The sequence below is a fragment of the Cornus florida genome, unplaced genomic scaffold (genome assembly GCF_030987335.1).
Source record: "Cornus florida cultivar Cherokee Brave unplaced genomic scaffold, ASM3098733v1 CherokeeBrave_3.0.0_Hap2_Chr08, whole genome shotgun sequence".
NCBI classification, from domain to species: domain Eukaryota; kingdom Viridiplantae; phylum Streptophyta; class Magnoliopsida; order Cornales; family Cornaceae; genus Cornus; species Cornus florida.
In genome coordinates this window covers 5981915-6004846 of record NW_026775578.1, presented here as the reverse complement: position 1 = coordinate 6004846, position 22932 = coordinate 5981915, and the positions used below count along the sequence as shown (strand labels likewise).

Sequence of the window (22932 nt, the reverse complement as noted above, 5' to 3'; positions counted from 1 at the left end):
CAAAGCCGACTTATTTGTATATTTCCAAACTCGCTTACTAGATTGGAAAACTAATTTATACGTATTAACACGATCATATAGCCCTAAACACAATTATCACAAAGCATACAACAGTTGGCATCCATTGTGACTAAACACAATCCCAAGTAGGTTGCTAAGGAGTAAACAAACAGAAAGAAACTGTGGGGGAGTGAGTACTTACCTGACCAAAAACAAAACCTGGTTTTCACTAGCTTAAAAGGGTAGAAAGAAAACTCAAAAGCACTTAAAAAACTGTGCATTCTTTTTACGCAATTCTAATTGAAATGAGCACCAGACAACTAGAGTAGTAATGCTAATATCTCCTTCGGAATGAAGAAAAAGCAACATTTCAATAATCACCACCACAAAAGGTCGCCACCATTGCTAGAGTCAACAACACACACACACACTAAATAAATTCTTAATACGTAAAGCTTCATATAAACTGAACCATTAAACATTCACATAAATCAAAACTGCTTAAAGATGCACATACTAAATAAGCTATCACTGATTTAATTAGTATTTATCTCATGCGCCTGCCACAAAACCATGTCCTGACTCGGTTTTTTCCTTCTATGAGGTGCCTACCTCTACACACACACACACACACACACACACGTAGTCCCGCACAGAAAGTATACACCGGCCAGGAATCTAATGAGGCTCCAGCATGTAGCAAGTGGCATATTCTCACTAGTGCGTAGACGAATGCGGTGCTGTCAAATTCTAAAAACTAAAATACACTTTCACTGCCAATTTGGTTAGACATAATTTGAACACAACTATGCTCGACTGTCCAAGCGTGTCATTTTCACAATACTCATGTCCAAAAAACCCATGGTATAGCTCGATTTCTGTAGAGGCCATCAAAGAAGCAAAGGATAAATTACAGGTGGCGAACTTGGGTTGGGTTGATCCTGACTACTCAGTAGTAATTGCCATAATAGGCTTGAGGGGTTGCTGCAGTAGGCTGCTGAGCTGGAGTCAAAGCTGCTGCTGGTGTGGCTGCTGGTGCATAACTTTGCTGGGGGAAGCTCTGTCATAATTATAACAAACCATTATTAAGAAGATATGATGCATGCAGCAACAAAGAATTATTAAGCTGAAATTCTTCTAGCTTTCCCTTTCCATAAACAACCCCCCAACAAACCCACCATCCCAAATACCCCAAAAAAAAACATATCAACATTATATGTAAATATAAGAAATTTTTTATAAGTGCAGTTAAATCATAAATTGAGTTTGTCAAATTATTATAGTAAATATATGTAACAAATTTGCATTACCTGGACAGGAGGATATGTAGGAGGATAAGCACCATAGGCAGCAGTTTGGGGTGCAGACGTTGGAATTTGTGGATGTGAATAGTTGTTTCCATAAGTACCATATGCACCGTATGCAGCCTACAGTTTGTGACAAAACAAAAGAAAATTTTCACATTGCCAAATCTAGATATCAAATCGATGTGAGACCTATTATCATAGCAATTTGAAGACAGACTTATGCAGAATTCCCCATATAAATCTAACCATGAAGTAAGACATAACTCATCAGTCATCACAATATCAGAGCAAGCAAAATAAATTCGAAATAGTCAAAAAGAATAATAAAAAAAAAATTACAGTCTTGCAATAATATGATCAACAAAACACACAACAAAGAAAAGCAAAAAGATTCATATTAAGTGAAGTACAAATAACAGCTCTCAGTATTTTATACAGTGCATATAACACCCCTATATAACGGAAATGGTATATGACTGCCTTTTACCTTTGGAAAATATTGCACATAAGTACCCTCGTTAGAACGACAATATTTTGGTTTGTCCTTTTTTGTCATTTTCCAGAGGTTTTTTTTTTGGTATAACATAGGGTAATTTGCGTAAATTTACTACAGAAGAGTAACAGCAAGCCCTCATTGGCACCCTTTTCTTACTAGAGTGGTGTTCAGTAAGCTTTAGGGAGTTATAAGCAATACATGTATAACCAACGGGTTTTTTAAGCTTTACCCAAATATGTTTAACAGATCCTATCTGCTGCAATTCTCATCTTTCAAGTCCACCACTCGGAGAACCATATTACTTTCAAAACCAAGAACGAATTCTATGCACACATCCTTGTCCGTCATTCCACATGTTAAGTGAAGCTTTTGTATTTAGTTACGGTTGCAAAAGAACTAGCAGTCCATGAATACAATGGATTAGACTCATGAACCAACCCGTCATTACTTGTTCAGCCAATAGACAAACGAAGCAAAAGCAAAAGTCAAAGCCAGCCAGAACGTCAACAGCCCTGTGTGCTCTTGAAAGCTCATAAGCAGAAGAATTAATGTGTAATCTTATTACAAGCCCTCCAAACATCACAATACACAAAAACCCAGATGCAAGAATTGGGTTATTAATTGATACATTTTCCCTATCTGGCCAATCTCCTCCAAATCCTTCTTCACTTTTATCTATCATATACTTCAGCTTGCATGTAATAAATCTGGAGGAAAAGAGGCCATAAGCATCTGAATAGTGTATAATGATCAAAATCTCAAAATTTAATTTAAAAATAAAATTTAGAAAATACAATTTTTTCGATGATGGGAAACAAATTAGACGGGATCTGAACAGTTAAATAGAATAACTGGAATCTTTACCTTATGTTTCCCTCTTTTTCCATTCTTTTTCCTGTATTGGGGGGGAGGGCATGGAATGTTCTAGGAGAGAGAGAGAGAGAGAGAGATTGGGATAATAAATGTTTGATACTTGGATACGACAAATTGAAGAGTAGGAGTGTTGCTTATAGTATGAGGAAACCATATAGGCTTCAAATAGAAAGGGAAGAACAGTTTTATTAGAATGGTAAGCAAATATAGAAGGATACCGGAATAAGGTGACCTTACCTTCATCCCTTCCAACAACCCACTATAAACCTGACAAGCCTGTCATGTTAGTGTGGGGAGCGAGGCAAGTTACCAGATTTGCAGGTTAGATTTCCTTCCCAAATTAATAAAGTAATACAAATATTTAGTCAAGAAATTCATATCTTCACAATGACGAAATCATGAAACACTCAAACCTCATGTAAATAACTATCAAATTCTTGTATTAATATTAATACAACTAACAAATATAAATCAACCACCTCTGCTGTTCATGGAAGTTTATATAACTCAAATTTGGAGGCTTAAGAAATTTTTATCATCGTGTTCTACATTTTAAATAATTAACGGAGACCATGGTTGGAACCGCCCACAACACAAGCATAGAAGCAAGAGGAAATTTTAAGAAAACTAGGGTTTTACATTATTATGCTTTTCTTATTTTTAAGCATGTTATTTTGGTAGTTTTTTAATAGATTTTTATTTTAATTCCCAGTATATGTAGGGTTTAATACAATGAGTCTGTTATTTTTTATTATTGATGGATATTATTGAGATATAGATTTTCTCCATTCTTCTTCTCTTATCTGTCTCCTCCTTTCTTCACTTCCAATTCTACATCACTACATTGGAGCTACTGCCTACTTTCACCAGATGGCAGATTCCGGTTCCTTCTCCGTCCACTAATAAATGAGCCAAGCTCCTCTTGACCTCCTTCAGAACCACACAACCGAAGTTGAACATGCATGTGGAGCTCTGTCCTAACTTGGGTTCAGTCCAAGTTTGGAAATGCAAGCAGTCCTGCACCATCCAACCTCATCAAACTGGGCGTGAAATTCTGACACTCAACTCACCTCAGTTCATTTACCCTAAAGTTTTCATGTCCAGCTCTAGGCATGACTAATCATCCTCTACTTCCAACTAAGAGCCTGATAAAAAAAATAATAATAATAATAGTAAAAAAAAAAAGTGAAAACAAAAAGGCCCGTATAAAAACAATACTAAAAAATTCACCTTACCCAAAAATACTACAAAATTCACTTTTTGCAAATGTCACAATGGAGTCAGGAAACTAACAAGGGCAACAATCTGATCCTCACATCCTATAATTTATGACTAATTGGGAGAACAATTGCCTTCCTGACAAATTTAAGAACTAACTAACCAAATCACATGATTGATGATGGGTAATGTACCTGTTGGGCATAGCCAGGATTCCACTGTTGACCTTGGGCCTGTGTGACCTGTGGCCAAGCTTGGGGCTGTAAAGCATAACCTGCTGCCCATTGGTTTTGTGCACTTGGATATGCGCCCATTACTGATGGGGCAGATGAAGGAACACCAGAATAAGACTTTGCTAGCTTTGTCTTATCTGAAACTAGAGTATCCTCTGCCTGGCGCTTTTTGGACTCCAATGTACTTTTATGATGTAAGAAGAGTTTCGCATGACGATCATCAGCCTTTTTGATGGATTGTGCATCCCCAAATAGATCCAGAAACTGCAACAACCAACGGCTAATAAAATACTTGAAAAAAATATTACAGTTAGCTTACTGGTTGTTTTCTTTAGAACTTCATTTTAAAAGAAAATTGTTCCAAAATGTTTACTTTATATATATATTATACAGTTCATGTATATTTATGCCACATTCTTATGTTTGATTACAAAAATTCAGAGTTATATGAAAAAAAAAAATAACTCAACTTTTTATACATGAATAAAAACATGCTATAGAAAGTGCAATATAAAATAATGACATATTAGCACATAATCAAATATTCAACAACTTTCAATATAAAACTAGAAAAAGGAAATGAATGAATTCTACAACCAGATAATCTAATCATGAACAACACAAATTGATGCAAACTACATACTTTTTTCACAAAACATTTAAAACAAAAGAACAAATCATCACCTCCAAAAAAATGCTAGATAGCTCCTCTTTTTCAGCGATACTTGCAGCATTTGGGTTATCATTGTTAAGAACAATGAACTTGTCTACCAATGACTCTAAATAATCAATTCGTTTCGGAAGTGACTGTATTGATTCAAAGTGGATTATAGCCTGCATACATCAAGAACAAGTGAAACATGTAGGTAAGAAAATAGTAAACTGAAATAATATCAAGAATTGAGAGAGAGAGAGAAAAAAAAAGAACCTCCAAAAGTGGTTTTGACAGTTCAACATTCTCAAGTGCTTGATCAAGAATTTCCCTAGCTTTTTCCACATTACCAGAAACCTACCAACAAATATCACAGAATGAGAAGAGACCATGCAATAAAAAGGTTATTACCTTAATGACTCTTGGAAAACCATAAAATATGTACTGCGAGTTCAACCAATAAAATTTGGTTAAATTTGTACGGGTAATTTATGACTACAAGGCTCTTCAATCTAACCAAACAAAAATCTATCTGCAAGATTGCAGGAGAGAAATGCTGTCAGAGTGCATCAGCCTCTCCAGCAAATCTAAAATGAATCGGACTAAGAGAGATCAATTAAGAAAATACAGACCGCCGTTATAGAGAGCACATTATGATGACAGCAATATCACGCACAAGATGGTGAGAGGACATTTCAGATATTTCAGCTTTGAATTTTGCAGGCGTTCAATCATAATCGTACAAAAAATAAGTATTATCATTGAAAGAATATTCCAACCAGAATTCCAACCTAGTCTAGACCATTTTCTAGTTGTTAACAAGCCTAGGAGAAATTAATTGTCCAACAAAACTGGAATTTTCCACTTCTTCCAAGGAAGTTACAATGCACAGATCCATCCCGAGGAAATAGCCACTTTGGAAAAAGCCAAACGTTCAGAAGGCCAAAAGCACCGACCATGGACAGTGATGGTGTTGGAAGCGGCGGACTAGGTAAACAGCACCTGATATTATTTGCACCTAACCGTCACCCTCTGACTCGAACGTGTATTGAAGTGAACGAAAAAATGGACATTTTATAAATATGAGGAAATAAATGCATGCCCTATGCTGCTATGCATCCACGACATGGAATCAATCTATATGATACGATAAAGATGACTGACATTTCAAATAACATCCAAAAACAGGATAGAATTATTCAACCCACTGGGGATAAAACTGAACAGGGATGTCTACTCTACTGAACCAGACCATGGTTTGGATCTCGGTAAGCAATCAGTCTTTAAATTTGACAGTATTTAAAGAAAATCAATGGGAGACGAGTCTCAACTAAAAAGTTAAAGGATCATGTTACTCCATAAAGACAACCCAGGTTGAGAACTAAGGCTTGCCAACTAGAAATTTTGGGTGAATTTTTTTAAACCAAAGTAATTAGAATTGCGGCTTGCCAACTGTCAGGTGAAAAACTCTCCTCTTAAATTAACTTAAAAGGAAGTAAATCCAAAAAATTAAATAAATAAATTAATAAATAAAAAGAACAATATTGAGCAAAAAAGCATATAATAACAACTGCATATCATACCAAGTGCAAAAAACGAGAATATTGAGCAAATAACAGCGGCAGAGACTGTGAATGCTCCTTTCCTTTTTCAATAGCAATTGCCTGTTCATATACTGAACAGGAATCTTCCAGATTCCCCTGCATTATATTGAAAGAAAAAACCAATTATAACTTGCAATTAGAGATCATAATCCAGAATATTCAACAGCTCACTTAAACAACATTACCAGCCGATGTTCCATGTTCGCATGCTTAGTGATTGCTTCTAGTAAACCAGGTGAAATTTCAGTGTGGACAAGCTGATAGGCAGCTCGAGCTCCTGGAATATCCCCACTCTGCTCTTTAAATCGAGCAGCAAAGAGGTGAATCTCTGGTTGTCTCTGTGTAAATTAGCAATGATTCAAGCTTAAGACAGAGGTAGAGGAAAACAGAAAAACTATAAATTTAACCAGTTAAACAACCAAAAATTGCAATCAGATTTTGACAAAATCAACATACCAAAAATTTCACTGAAATTTTCAAAACCAAACATTCCTAAACTTCCTTCTCTACTTATATTCATCAAACAGAGATCAATCCTCACTGACTTTTTCAAAAATAAAATAAAATTATAATAATAAAGAACGAAAATAATATCAGCATTTATTTCTTTTCTAATTTTTCTACAAAATTCCTAGTAGTTAGTCCAGTCCCTACATAAACAACTTATAACAACACAATCAACCATAGGGCCCCACAATTAACTGTGGAGTCAAAAAGCCACCAAGGGCAGAGAGAAGTTCTGTACAATGTAACATCAGGAAATAAAATAACTAAAACTAAAACTTGGATCTCCCATAAGGAACTTCTTGGACTTCTTTGGCAAAAAAACTCCAATAGCCAAAAGCACCACTAGGGTCACAAAAACACAATTGGTAATCAAAGCAGAAGTGAAACCACTTTGTCTATGCCCGTGAATCTATTAGGTCAAAAGAACAAAAATTTCGGCAGAACCCTCTTTCTAAAGAAAACTTCAATATATATATATATATATACATATATATATACACACAATCTAAAAAGGTCGACGACTTGTGAATGCATCAATAAATTTCAGGAAAATGTCCAATTGCACAGAAACCCAAATCCCATTTTTACTGAACATACACCTTTATGCCAAAATGTCCTCCAACTATATATACAAAAAACAGAAAGAAAGTCAACAAAAATACTTAATTTTTACTGACACATTTGCCATTACTACATTTAGAACACAAAAGAAAATTTCTAGGGGTCTTTTTGGTGGATAGTTATATCAATTAGCAACAAGGACATTGTATCATTCATCCTCAAGCAAACATGAAAGGAACATCGTGAAGAAAGTGGCTGTAAAGATTTGGAACTAGGACAGCACACAATGAAGAACTGTTACAACATGAATACTAAGCACGTTTAACAAGGTAGATATATCAAATAAAAAAATATACTCAATGAAGGTGTATTATACAAAGTCCCACACAGGTTTAGATGCGATATCAGTTTTAAGTGGGTAAAAGTGGAGGGAAACACCACCGTGCCTTTAGCTCAAATATTATTTGCAACTTCAAAATGGGAGTTGGAGGGTCTAAACCCCTAGGAGGCAACAGCTGGTGGGTGGGTGGGTGTACGTGTGTGTGGAGAAATTATTGGCAAAGCATGCCTCGGATAGCACAGGGTCCATACCTCCTTTTGTTTGGCTGAGTGGAAGGGAAGGGGATTATATTAACACACTTAATTGAGGGTAATAATGTATTTTCAATTTTATCAAACAAATATCAATTTTCCGTTCTCCACTTCCACCCAATTTTGGATGGCAGCAAGATGGGGGGGCCCGGAGGATGCCTCATCCATCCTCCAATCTCACCCCCCTCCCTCTCTCCCCTACCAAACATTGAATGTTGACTCCTTCCTTCTCTCCCTCCCTCCTTCCATCCCAACCAAACAAAGTCTAAGAACCAATGAACAATTTAAATAGAATACAAGACCACAATTTATACCTTCACAAAGACCTGGGTAGCACGTGCAAGTGCATTATTTGCAAGATCCACGCTTCCACTAGCCTCCATGCATAAGACATACCGTATCCAATACTCAGGATAATTTGCACAAGCAATTAGGCATCTTTCATATAACTTGACAACCTGATCCACAGAAAAGGAACATAATGGATCACAGAGTTCCAATTCAAAGCTACAGAACTAAATGAGTAATACAAACAAAGGGAACTTGGGAGAAATGCATAAGAAATACTCCGTTGGCGGAACAGGGAGGACCCTCAAATAGGAAAGGAGGGACCCTCCTTGCCTGACAGATAGATGGTTAGGAAGATAAGAACACACCTGCATAAATAACATTAGAACTTTAAAACAAACATTTTACCATACAACATATCATGAACCTAGAATGTCCACTCACAAATGAAGGTTTGAAGTACTTAGCCTTATAGAAACCAAATGGAAGGCCCATGCTTTAGTCCAAGTTCAATATCCCGTTTTAAAAGATGCTTCATCCAACGATTTTAGCCAATAAAGCATATGATGCGGCAGATATTACTTAACTGTAAGTCAGCGTATAACAAGTAGTACAAACTAAAAGTACAAGCCACGGGATTCAAAAGTCACCAAAACAATCAAACTCAAAATACCTTATTGAAGTCCTCTCCTCCTTCAATAAAATCTAGATAATTATGCCAATTTTCAAGCTCTGCAGTGTTGAGGGGCCGCACATGAAAGTAAGGCCGCCTGATAGCTGTTTCAAAACCAACGATCTTAGAATCGAGCTCCTTAGCTTTCTTGTGCATCTCTTCTCTAATGGCGATATACTTCTCCAACTCCTCAGCATCTCTTAAGACTGCACTTACAGGTTTAGAAGACTGTTCCACAGCATTAGGATGAACCTCTCCCTCATTTTCTTGAGCATCAGATTCTGAAGTAGCAGCTGCTGCAGCTGCAGCTTCCTCGGCGGTCCTTAACTCCGACAGATGCCGACTTGCAACTAACTCCTTAAAGCTGAAAATTGGCACAATCACAGGAATAAGAACGTCTGAGGTAACAAGAAACTCAACCATTTTTTATAATTACATACATCATGTATAAAAATATCCAAAATAGCAACCAAACTCTCAAAGATAAAATAAGCGGGAAAGAAAGGTGAAAGATGAAGGCGGCATTTGGGAACCGTGCAAACTTCAGAACATAGATTACATAAATGACACCCATAGCACACAAATAATAACAAAATGACTCAATATAAGAAAAAGAAGAAGCTTTAATAGCAGTAAAAGCACACAAACCATCTGAAAATGATTTTATACAAGGAAAAACTACATGCTAGCAGTGGACCTATGTAAAAAGTCTTGTTTGTTTTCCTTTAGATATAGTATTTCTTCAGCACTATAGAAATGGTTGAAACCACAAAAAAAAACCAGAAGCATTTTCTCCAGCTCCATAGATGCCAAGGAATAAGTATTCTCTAATGCCTAATAAATTTCTATTTTCAATCAGAGAAGCTTTAGGTTAAGAACAATCCGAAGAATGATAAACATATTCGTATCAAATTAGAGAGCAATCAGCAAAACTACGCCATGGCATCAGTTCAAGGAAAGATATATCAAACCTGTGATGCATTCAGCAGTCTTCCACAAAAACAAAACAATGGCTTAGCAAAATTGCCTCGGCTAAAAACACCAAAATCCACCTATTCCCCTTCGGACTAAGATAGCATGATTCTAATGAAACAACTGATAACGTGGGCAGTGTTTTACCAAACCCAACAAGGTACAACTCAAGTAAGCAAAATAATAATTCTTAACAACATGACAGAAGTCCCCAAAAGTTTAAAGTGCAAAGAAACTAAAATGTGCATATTTAATATAACTTTCGCACATGAACTTCGCAACAAAACAATTCCATGGCAGCACCTGTTGTATATAAAAACAAGTTGAATGAACTCTTGGAAGAAGTGAACCTGTTAAACCAATTATTCTTTCAAGTGACCAATTCTTTTCACAAGGGTTGCCCATAAAATAAATTGTACAAATTCGAATTCAAACTTTAATGTACCATCTAGTGTACCAAAAGCCCTTTATTAAATTATGATTCCTTATGAACAATCTCCCCTCACCCCGTTCTCTCCCCCCTCTTGCATCTTCTACTTCATTTCAGAAGCTAAAAGTTCAATTCATTACAATTCATAATTCCTTGTCAATGCAAAGCATACAAAGGCACGGCCACTGAAAATTTCTCCCTGATTTCTTCTATTTAATTTCAGAAGTTTAAAAACCCCAACTCTCACAATTCATGATTCCACAAAGTGCTCCAATACATAACAAACAAAGATCACGTTCACAAGAAACAATTCAAATTTTGATATTGGTCGGTTTGAGAATGTTCCTTTAATCCAACAAAGTACTGTTTTCCTGTCTCTCATTTCTTTCCTGACCATATCGAAAAACTATTGATTCAACTCATCCTCGCAGTGCAAACTTAGTCCTGGATACTACTTATCAGTGCTCATAAGGAATGCAATAGGGTGTAATCCATTTTATAACAAATTCCTCTATTCACATTATCACATATGTGGCACACTCACAGCTGCATAAGTTCAAATACAAACAGCAGTGGCATATAGAAACAGGGACAATGCACAAAAAAAAAAATCTAGTCGCAGTGAAAAGGAAGTCACCCTCGCTAATAATAAGAACAAATGCATAGATAGGGGGGAAAAAGGAAAGAAAAAGTAAAAAGACGAAGCAGAATCACCTGTTGAAATAGCGATCAAGTTGTTGATTAGGATTTTCTAGTATTCGTGTGTAGATCATGGCAAGATGTGACCACTCCTGCTGTGAGTACTCATACTCAATATATTTGTCCCACAGTGAGAAAGATAAGTAATCTGTTCCAACATAAGCTAATCCTCGCTCAAACAGCCTGAAACAACATGAAAATATCCATTAGAACATATATAAAAACATCAACTTAGCCATGGCAAGAACGTCCATAAATGCGAGATAGCAGCACAAGTGTTGAAGGAGAAGGAATAATTCACTCTAAGAGCACATGACACATCCAAAGTCAGGCACAAATGCACTGCAATTACCTTCCTGAAAATAATCATACTATGTCCCTGAAATGGAGCAGTGATAGAGGCCATCTTATCTTAGCCCTTAACTGGTCAAGATCTTCTCAGCAGCATTTTGTATATTGACGCACCTCAATTTGTCATAGTTAAAAACAGCAAAAGTTCATGGAGAACTACATGGACTATGAGAGTCCCAAGGAAGAGAAGTGAAAATAGAAGGGGAATAATGAAGGCATGAAATAAAATTAACCCCAAAAGAAATTAAGATAGCTATCAGATACAGTAGCCTCAAACTAGTCTGCACACCAGAAATACAAATTTGTATTTCTGAAGTACATCCCAAACAAACCTTTTCGCCATACATGTGAGGAGTTGCTGTAGTAGGCATACCAAAATCAGGTTAGAAAGCAGTGAAAAGTAATACAATGAACCAAAGAACAGAAATTACCTCCGAATGGTGTCTGGATCTCCATATGTACTTATGGCAAATATACAATAGTGCAACCAAATGTCCACAGAATAGGTCACTCCCTGAACTGCTCGTTCATAGACATCCACAACTTTGTCAATAGAGCCCAGGCGTGCTTCATGATCCGCATACTTCTTCCAATAACCATAACACAATGGAAATTCCGCTAAAAAGGCATCATAAACTTTCCGAATTTTCAATATATTGTCCTGTATATGAGAAAGGGGTATGTTAGCTCCACCAGAAAGAAAAAGGCCCTCAAAATGCCAAAAACACAAAAACAAACTAAAACAAGAACAACTTCTAAGTATGTAAGTGCAAGTGGGGAGAAAAAGCCCGACAAAATGCTAGTACATGATAAATGAAGCGAAATAATGACTCCCACCAAGTAAACCAGAGAGTAGATTCAAAAGCTAGCACCGAACAAAACTCTGTGATGGCAATTTCTAACAGAATATGATAAGGGAAAACCTCAAACCAGAAAAAGACATTAAACCATGTCAATTCTGAAGAAACCAGATGCTGATAATACACATTCTATAGACCATTAAGCAAATAAGCCATGCTTTGATCCATTCACATATCGTGACACGTTCAACCCAGCAACAATCATCAATATAATTTTTGGAAACTCAGTAAGAATCTCAAGGAAAAGCAAACTATAAGGAGGAAAAGGTATCATAAGTTGTTTCAAATCTAAGTCAGGGGCACCATGAGAGGTTGTATAATAAAGGTCCAAGTCACAACCCACTTGTTGTGTCTTAAGAGGTGAGAGTAGTTTGAGAATTTTACATTAGCTGGACATGTGCGATAATTGAGGTATATGGGTTGAACTTTAGGTTGTCATAATATTTGGATCTTCATTTGTTGTGGACTTCCATAGGTTTACCTGGTTTTTACTAGTCAAAACCTAAGTTCAAGGATATGGACTCCAAAACCTATTAAAATTAGGATGCCTGGAAGTCCATATATGTCAACACAATGTTCTCAATAAAATAAAGAGCAATTCTTGGAGAAATCTTAAGCAATTATGTTTCTTGATGATTGTGAATTGCGAAATTACGGCCAAGGAGCAATAGAACCCTTATGGTCTTCTCCAATTTATTTATTTCCCTACAAGTTCATGAACTTTTAACCTTTGACTGATGACCAGATCTTGCTAGACTCTATTTACCCTGAAAAACCTATTCTGACAAGCCTAATCACTTTTCTCCTAAAATGCTCAACCATAGTTGATAGAATCCTACAGTATAAACCAGGACTAGTTGTGTCCACAACCCAGATGTTCTGTTCACAAGCTGAAAACAGCACTGTAATTTTGACTTTTCCTCCCCTTCACAGCCTTTGCAGCCCCTAAAACTCAACATCTCCACAAACCTTAGCCCATTCCAAGAAAAAAGGGAAAAACAAAAATAATCAGCCCCCAAGGATCTTACATAATGCTGTCCTACAAAAGAACAAATGAAGGCAAAAAATAATTAAATTATCTACTTATTTTTGCTACTTACAGACCTTACCTCCTCCAATTCTTCACAGTAATTCATATCGTAGTAGTTGAGAAAAAAAAAAAAAAAAAAAAAAAAAAAAAAAAAAAAAAAAAAAAAAGAGAGAGAGAGAGAGAGATCTTCATATTAGAGTAACTAACTATACTTTGACCAAATGCAAATTCTTAACAAAACTCCAGATCCAAATGCTGATGGTCAACCCCATTAAATTTACACTCGAGGGCATCACAGAACAACCTGTTGGGGACCCCAATGAGATGTCATAAGAGACCAAATTCATACATGTGCAACTGAAGATAAAAGTGTGCAGCCCATTATGTTGGAAACTAAGTCTCAAATTTGAGGCGTTTTGATCATATCCTAATACATATGCCATAGTGTTAAATTACAAGCATTTGGTTATAGACTGAACTTTAATTTCAGCTCATGCATTCAGCCGGTCCCTTCCTTCTCATTTTTTTGACAAGGATACTCATCTGTATGGATTGGAGATCAAACCATCCACCTCGCATTTAGGGTGTGGAGGAGATGTTATTTATGTTAAATGAATTCATATAATACTTGGAAAATAAATTATGACACTTAATTATAGAGATCATATATGTTTTTCAAGATGTCATCTTGGACACACGCCTCATAAGCATGTCAGACACTTCAAGTTTGAATAATGGTAAAGAACTCTCTTATTATGTTCCTTTTGTCATGCAATTATATCAAAAGAGTCAAATGCCCATGTTGAATTTTCTATATTAAAAAAAAAAAAAACCAAACCAAGATTCTCCTCTAGCAGTTGACATGTAAAAAATGCCTGCCAATATGACAAATCAACAAGCCAAATTCTTAAGAACATCTGAAATTCACTTTAGCATACCTCTGCCATCTTCTCGGTCTCCTCAATGAGAGCAGTCCATGCATTAAAATCTAAAGAATTAGCTCTCACTATGCTCCACAATCGTTCTTCTTCAGAAGACAATGCTGCCAATAAAAATCAAACAAAAAGTACGAATGAATAGATAATGCCAATACGAACCTAGTTTGCAAACTGGAATTCGAACAGAGGGAAGCAAAAAATTTGGATAGTAAACAGTAAATTTAGTGGCAGAAGACACTAACACATTCAACACAACGGCAACAACGCCGATAATATTTGGAAGAATCACTGATTCAAGATAAAGGGACAAAGAAGGCTACATGGTATGAGAGGAAGAAAACTTGAAGTAAAAAAAATGTCATGCCCCACATAGCAACAGTAGCCTAAATTGTCCGTTCAAGTAGTAACAAATGGCTAATTCAAATAAATACGGAAGCAGGTATTAAAATCTTGGAGTGGCCAAACTCCCGAGTCCTGCAATATCAAAGCCAAGGTTCACAGTAGCGCTATCAGTCTTGGTGTAACGGACTCGGGCGAGCATCGGTGTTACGTAACGGTATCGATTATCGCAGTTGTGAATTTTTTTCAAACTCACACATCGTTACCAAAACGCACCGATACGAGATTTTTTACAACACAATTTGATAAAGATGCATTTTTAGTGAAATTTATTGAATTTTTAAAGATCATTTAGCAAAAGCAATGACTTATTAATAAATTTTAAGTTGCTGGTATTATTAAAAATTATTTGTATTATACTTTTTATGAAAATAATGAATTAAAATATACTTAAATTTAAAATAAATGAATACTCATATCATGGAACAAGTAATTAGTTTAAAATTAATGTCAAAAATTTTGAGAACAATAAGTAGTTCACCACCAAAATGAATTACGTTATGGATTGTTCAATTTTTTAGTTTTTTTTTTTTTTTGTAGGTCAATTTTTCTTTTCTTTTCTTTTTTTTTTTTTTTTTTTTGCTCAAATTTTCTTTTATTAGCAGCAAGTTGTACGATAACTAAGAAAAAAAAATAGAACAAGAAAATATTTAGTATTTTTAGTAAGCAACAATCAATAAAGTACATCAGGATGTTAAGCAAGAATTCCCAAAGGAGACAATGACATGACTAAAACATTCAACTCTCCAAAGATTATCTTTTTTTATTAAAAACAAACTTCTGGAACTGGACCGGTTCAGGCTCAGCCCGATACTAAAAAACGGGCGGTTCATCCAAGAACCGGCTGACAGTTAACCCGTGAATCCGTACACCCAGCGATATACCGGGCTGTAACGGAACCGGTAGCTTTGAAAACCGACCAGAACCGGCCGGTTCAGTGAACCATGATCAAAACTAAGAAAAAAATAGAACAAGAAATAAAAAGGATTGAAAGTTGATTCAGTAATGTAGTAGGCACCCAGATATCAACAACCCACAGTAAGTAAAGAAAATATTTAGTATTTTTTGTAAGCAACAATCAATAAAGTACATCAGGATGTTAAGCAAGAATTCCCAAAGGATACAATGACTAAAACATTCAACTTTTTATGATATTATTATATTTAATTAAATGGTTTGTTTTAAAAACATAATGTGAAGTGTACAGTTCAGGCACTTGACTCATTCTGAAACCAACAAATGAACATGACCAGAAAGTTCTAATGTATAACATAGTTACCTTGATTTACTGGATATGATAGTTAGGTACATATCTAACTATACATGTCGTAAACATATTTCCTAGCTAACTATGCTCTTGTGGTATAATGTCCGACTCACGTACCTTAGTCATTTAGAACAGTCCATGTAATAGGTGATAAAGCACAATAACATCATACCTTACATAAGCATTATAATAACGTGTCATGGAATGAAAAGAGACATACCAGAACCATCCATTAACTGATGCACAGAAGCAGATCCGTGAACACCATCTGAAGTAATCCCATTCTCACTAACGCCGATCAGCGAAGTATTTCTTGCTTCACTAACATTATTTCCATTTATAGAAGAATCGTGACTAACAACTTGAGATGAATCCACAGATGCATTTTCGAGAGACACGGGATTCTCACTAGTATCAGCTACTCCATAGGATATCTTGGAATCATATGTCATGGTAGTGGGAGCTTCCTGTACGGCAGAATTTAGATCTGTATGGTATGCATTTCCACCACCAAAATTAGAAGCATCGGGCACTATAGTTGCATCAGGCACTGTAGTTGCATCAGGCATAGCAACAGAAACAGCCATGTCCCCAGTAGTCTTTGCAGCAGGAGCATCCATTTCTCCAATAGTTGCACCAGCATCAGGAACATCATTTGAACTTGCATCACCGTAATCAGTGGAAGAGTAGCCGGCAGATGTATACTCCATAACAGCAGATGTTTGGGCAACCGCTGCTTCACTGTCTCCCATACTGGTAAAACAGATAGTGTGACTCAGCAAACAAGCTGCAAGGTTACAAGCATTATTTGCAAATCAATAATTTCAGAATAGTGTTCAAACTTGATGAGAGTGATAGATAATTTAACAAAATCGCAAACAATAATCCAATTACTCTATGTACCAATAATATTACTCTATGAACCGATAATAGTTTAACTCCAGTGCATTTGAAATCATGACAGAGCACCCTAACCCATAGTATTAAAATATCCCAGAGGTCGCAAGTCCAAGAACTTTAACTAGTGAAGAACACTAATTTCCATGTTTCAGATTTGTCAAAACAGACTTAAGTCCTTTAAAACATTTACCCTGTGCAAATTAGTAAGCATGCCTTCTTTTTTTGGTATTTATGGGACCAGATTTAATGCTGCCCGCAAAGAGTAATAAATTCCAGTAACCTAAGGAATCTAGGCACGTGTCAGAATTAGAAGACATCCAGTTTCATGCGTATAAAACCTAGTTTAGTCTCTAATTCAACAATCAATGTGGCAAAAATCCACTAGTTTGCATATGAAAAGATACAACACTCCTATCTGGAGCTTCTTGACAGGCCTATAGAGGAACACGGGATTGGGAAAAGGACGGTCTTGCATCTTAAAAGAAAAGCACAGGCTGCAAGTTCACCTGTTATCAACCACGAACATAACTCTGCTGTCAACTTACTGTAACAAGTAATTAACTCAAAACACAGCTACTTTACAATAGTGGTAAATGTCGTGAAGTCATAGCACTTCTTGGATGAGAAACTCTGCCTGGAACATGGAATACGAAAATTTTAATGCACTAAAAGCCATCTTCAGCGCATTTACCAATATCTCTGGAATACTACTTCCTAGATGAGTGATTAGGATATCACATTTGACATGGGATTAACTTCACCTCCAGTCCCCCAATGAAACCAACACAGTTGGAAACAGTGTTATTAAAGGCCCAAGGCGCTAGAGGTCCTATGGAGCTTAGGCGCGAGGCGCACGGCAAGGCGCGTGTCCGAGTGAAGTGGGCCGCACAATTGAAAATTTACCATAAAAAAATTCATATCTCATAAGTCATATCAATACTCTAAAAATTAATATCAAATATAAAAAAGAAAATCCATCAACTAAACAAACATCCAACAATCATAAAATAGAGCACAAATTTGTTTTCTTGAAAGGTAAAGCAGAATTTGTTTTTTTGAATAGCAAAACAAAGCACAAAAACAAATAAATCTGTTAACAAAAAAAAAATGTTAACAAGAAAAGAAAAAAAAAAAAAAAAAAAACAGAGCCAAAAAAAAAAAAAGATGCAGAAACAGAAGAAGTAGATGAAGAGAACTAGACGAAGAGAGAGATGTAAACAAAGATAAGAAGAGAGGAGTAAGGGAGAAGAGAGGAGTAGAGGAGTAGAGAGAGAAGAACAAGAAACAACTGGCTTCGTCTTCGTCATTCGTCATTCGTCTCACGGTCTCACTCTTTTTCTGTTCGGTTGACACTTTAACTCTTGGGCTTTCTTATTTATTTATTCTTTTTAACAAAAGTTTCTTATCTCATACGATTTGGCTTTCTTATTTGTTTATTAAGTTGCCAAAAGTATCTTTTTGGCTTAAGAAATAGAATAATCATAGTTTTTAAAAAAAAAAAATCAGTCAGGCGCGCCTGACAAACAAGACGAGACGTGCCTTTAACAACTGAGCGTGTGCAGGTGGCACCAGTAAGCTATCACACTGGGCGAGCTACAAGTGCACAATCCCACATCAGCTGGGTGTGGATGGGGCAAGTGCTATATATAGATTCAACACCCTTATATGACACAACGCGTTTTAAAACCGTGAACTTAATACCAGAATGGGTGACCCCCTGAAAAGTCTCTAGTCTGGAGCAGCCAAAAGCAGACAATATTGTGTCTGGCTCGGGTGAAGGTTGTTAAAAAATGGTATCAGAGCCTACCCCAGCCAGAAGTGTGGCCAACGAGGACGTTAGGTCCCAAAGGGGGTGATTGTGACGACCTTGTGGGCGGGTGTGTGTGAGCGTGGGTAGGTGGCACAAGTAGGCTACCACACTAGGCCACATCGCCTAGGTGTGGATAGAACAAGTGCTATATGTAGATTCAACAACCTTCTATGACACAACGCGTTTTAAAGCCAATAACGTATTCTTATACAACAATAAATTAAATAGTAGGAACACAGAAAACTAAATGATAGCCACTCAGAAAAACCATCTTTTATAGCAAGGAAGGAAAACTAAACTCACTGGAAAAATAATTTGGAGAGTTCTGTGAGTTGTTGACTGTTGCAAGAACTCTATTTCTAAAAACTTAAAGAAATCCCCAATTGTAATACAGCATAAAGATAAAACTCAGGACAACAAGTGCTAAACGATGTGTAGGCTGAAAATTTGGAGATTCAGTTGTGAAAGGACAACATGTATGAAAGACGTCTCTAGCATTCCAGAAAGTGTAAACAAGATTTCCACCAATGTCAATTATAATAGACAATAACTGTCTAAAAGACTGACCACAGAAGTTATCAAAAAAATTTGAAGTTCTAATATGAAATAAACCAATATAGTTTTATTACCCCAAAACCGAGAAGGAAAAAATGAAGAATATGGGAAATAGTCTTGTATTAACCGACTATCTAGGAATGAAACAATTTAATATGCCCAGTCAACATCAAATTAACTGAAGAATTTGCTTCCTGACGAACATAAACGTCACTATGATCAAAATAAATAAACAATCCTCTATCTTTGCAAATTGTGCAAGAAATATTGAAGCCCTAAAGCATTTAACTATGGTTTCATGAACTAAACCCTAATTCTAACCATGTCATGAGTAATTGAAATAAAGAACCACATATTGAACAAATAACATTAAAACCTAATATTTACATGATATATATAAATACATATATATATATATATATAAACGACTGACAGATCGAAGAATGAGAGCGAGACATAGAGAGAAAAAAACGCATACCTCACCCACGGTCCGCGACGAGAGAGCGAACGAAGCTTCGAAAACTTGTGAATTGAACCTCTGGTATGTGTATATAGCGTATATACTATAAGATCTTTCAGTTTTCTACTTTTGGGGTTTCGATTTGGTGAGGATATATAAGCAGAGAGTAGGCGAAGTAGGGTACGAAGTGCGCAGTTTATAAGACCACTACTATGTGTTGGCGGTTGCAAGGTAAATGCAATTCTGTGAATCCGAGCCCTAGAAACCACTATAGATGTTTTATCTTTGCCGTATCACTTAGAGGATTTTGTGTTTGGAAACAAGACTAGTAATAAATCTTCTTTTTATATGGTCGCAATTGGGTTTTTTATCAACCTTTCAAAAAAAAATTAAAATTAGGTTTTTTATCCACATTATTAATTAACATGTGGGTTGGAGGCTATGATTATAATATACTAAGAACAGTACTTGTCTACTCACCGGTGAGTAGAAATTTCATACTTACTACTTATGTGGCAGGACAATAAAGTGACAAGTGTCCCTTCAATATAAAATAAAAAATAAAAGATTTGAAAAGTTATTTGAGTTAAACCCAATAAAATCTGAATCAAATCCTAACTTAATTCTTTCTCTTTCTCATAAAATCCGAATCAAACCCAAAAAAATTATGTAGAAGGAATTTAATTAAGCTTTTTGATGATGGTGAGACTTAAGAGTTCAATTGTAAACCTAGTCACTCCCTAATAGAGTATTTGCATTAAAATATGCTTATTAACATTATTCAAATAAATAAAAGAAATTATTTAGTCACGATTTGGTAAAAAAATAAAATTTGTTTTCTTAAGAATTCTTTCTGGTTGATTTATAAGACAATCATAGATTCATATTTATTAGTATCTACCTTTACACAAACAATTTGGTTTTTTTTTTTTTTTTTCCCTTGTCAACAAGAAGGCAATGAAGGGCTAAACAATACAAGTCACGCTTCAAAAGAACAAATATATATATATATATATATTAGTTAACACATGAAATCTTATCACTCACAATCGAAAATCCTAATCCAATTCCTTTCATGGATTTGATTTGAACAAGATACTTGTAGTTATAATTCCTTAAGACTTAGGAATTAAGACAATAGAGTAGCATTGGAAATAATTAATTAGATATGGGTTTTTGGATCTTACCCAACTTCTTAAATTTATTATTATTATTATTATTTTTTACATTGTAGAAACACTTGTCACTTTGTTGTTGCGCCACATCGATAGTAAGCATGAACTTTCTACTCACCGGTGAGTAGGCAAATATTGTCCATATTCTAATTGTGTTTTTCATGGGCAATTGGGCATATTATTTGAAAAATTAAATAAAATATTTTTTTGGGTATTTATTTTTAGGGTTTGCAACAGCTTAACAATATGTTTTACAGGGTAAAAAATAAAGGGAATAAAGCATGAGAGGAATAGGAAAAACTATGGAAATTTTCTTTTTTTGACATCGGTAAACATAGAGGATGGGAATGGGTGTGGGATTAAGGGAGCAATTTCCCTCTTGATCCACAAAAACTTCCCACCCACAAATGAACAAATGGAGGAAATAATTTTCTACATTCCTGTTTGGGTTTTTATGCTTTAAAAATATCTTCTTTTCCTCTAATTATTTAACATACAACAAATAAAATTGTCAAGACTACCTTTTTCCTTACTCAGTTCCATTCCATCAGAGAAAAGAAAAGAAAAGAAAAGTAGGGAATACTTCTTTTTTCCCTATCAATACTTATTTCAATCCTCCTATATTTACTTCCAACTTTTGACATTTATATGAAGCAAAATCCTCCTATAGTTGTATTTCTTTGTGCAACTGGAACAATCATTACAATAATTAAATTGATCAACAAATTATAAATGAGTAATGTTAACCAATCAATTAAAAAAAGCATTAAATGATTCAATTTAATTTTAACAAATTAAAAAAAATTATTTCAATATAGGGCTAATTGCAAAAAATCTTCCTTAACTATTATTACTCAGTTGCTAAAAAACACCCCTTATGAATATTTTTGACAAAAAATTCCAGAGGTGTGTTTTTAACCGATATCGTTTGAGTGATTATTTGACGGATTTTTCGGACGAAATCACCCCTTAACAGATTATTCTTAACATTTTTTTTTTGTTCCTCTCTTTTCTCTCTCTCTCTCTCCCCGTCAAGCAAGCTCTGTGAATCAACAAAGAAAAATTCCCCCCAAAAAAAAAAAAATGGAAAACTAATAAAATCATATTTAAGCTATGTATAATTAATAAAATAAAATTGAGTACAATAGCATAGGAGAGAGAAAATCCACCATGGCGTTGGAATAGAAGATGAAAAAATTAAGCAGCTCAATAACTCCTTCAGTGCACTTGATCTTTAGCAGGCATTATAACATTTAATTATTTTAAGGAAAATAATTAATAATTTGTCATGTTTTCTTATTCCAATTTATTAATTATTTTAAGGAAAATAATTAATAATTTGCCATGTTTTCTTATTCCAATTTATTCTTTTCCTTAATTGAATTATGCTACTGCAAGGTAAGTGGACTAAAATTGGCAATTAAAAAGCAACATAATTTCTTTTCATATATGAATTTTTTTAAAAAAAATTTACTTACTTCAAGAACACGAAATTCCCCAAAGTCACTTTTTAAGACTGAAATAATTGTAGCGGATGTACTCAAGTTAAAGACCTAAAAATATGACCACTTTTTAATGTGAAAGGACGTTGTTGTCCTCTATTCAATTCATAATAATCTAATTATAAAGGACATTTAAGTTATTTAGTTTGAGATAAATGCATTTATTATTTCATCACTACTACTTGAAAATTGTTTGATTCCACCACCTGCTACTCGAAAATTACATATCATGTGGACATGGGTACTTTTTGGGAAGTTTACTCACTCTTATTATTAATATGTTGATATTCACATTCCACTTTTCTCTATTGTACTACATTTACATTTTTTATTTTAAAGAAAATGAGAAGAAAGTCGTTGAATTCATTAATGTATTATCCCTTAATTTATAATGTTATAATTACCATTTATACAATTTTAACATTTTTTTTTACCTTATTTACTTTGTTTACTATTTTTTTTACCTTTTTATTTGTTTTTACAGAGGTCCTCTCAAAGAAAAGAATTTATTTCATACTAATGATTTAATTTTTTACCGTCAAAATAAATAATTTATTCCATAATGAATTTTTTTTTTTTTT

General features: G+C 35.0%; 1 protein-coding gene across 2 annotated transcripts; it reads right to left on the bottom strand.

The window, feature by feature from the left end:
• Positions 1–435: 435 nt before the first annotated feature.
• Positions 436–19942, bottom strand: LOC132269086 (pre-mRNA-processing factor 39-1). 2 transcript variants are annotated; one of them, XM_059770109.1, is made up of 14 exons: positions 19693–19942; positions 16170–16736; positions 14284–14387; positions 11887–12116; positions 11120–11287; positions 9004–9367; positions 8357–8500; positions 6569–6721; positions 6363–6479; positions 5056–5136; positions 4812–4961; positions 4089–4391; positions 1311–1427; positions 436–1060 (listed from the first exon to the last, which is right to left on the bottom strand). In XM_059770109.1, exons 2-14 carry the CDS (start codon positions 16699–16701, stop codon positions 950–952), a joined length of 2574 nt encoding a protein of 857 aa, XP_059626092.1. In that variant the 5' UTR covers positions 16702–16736; positions 19693–19942; the 3' UTR covers positions 436–949. The 2 variants fall into 2 exon arrangements, with proteins under 2 accessions (XP_059626092.1, XP_059626093.1); XM_059770110.1 differs by having other exon boundaries at positions 16170–16702.
• Positions 19943–22932: the final 2990 nt, after the last annotated feature.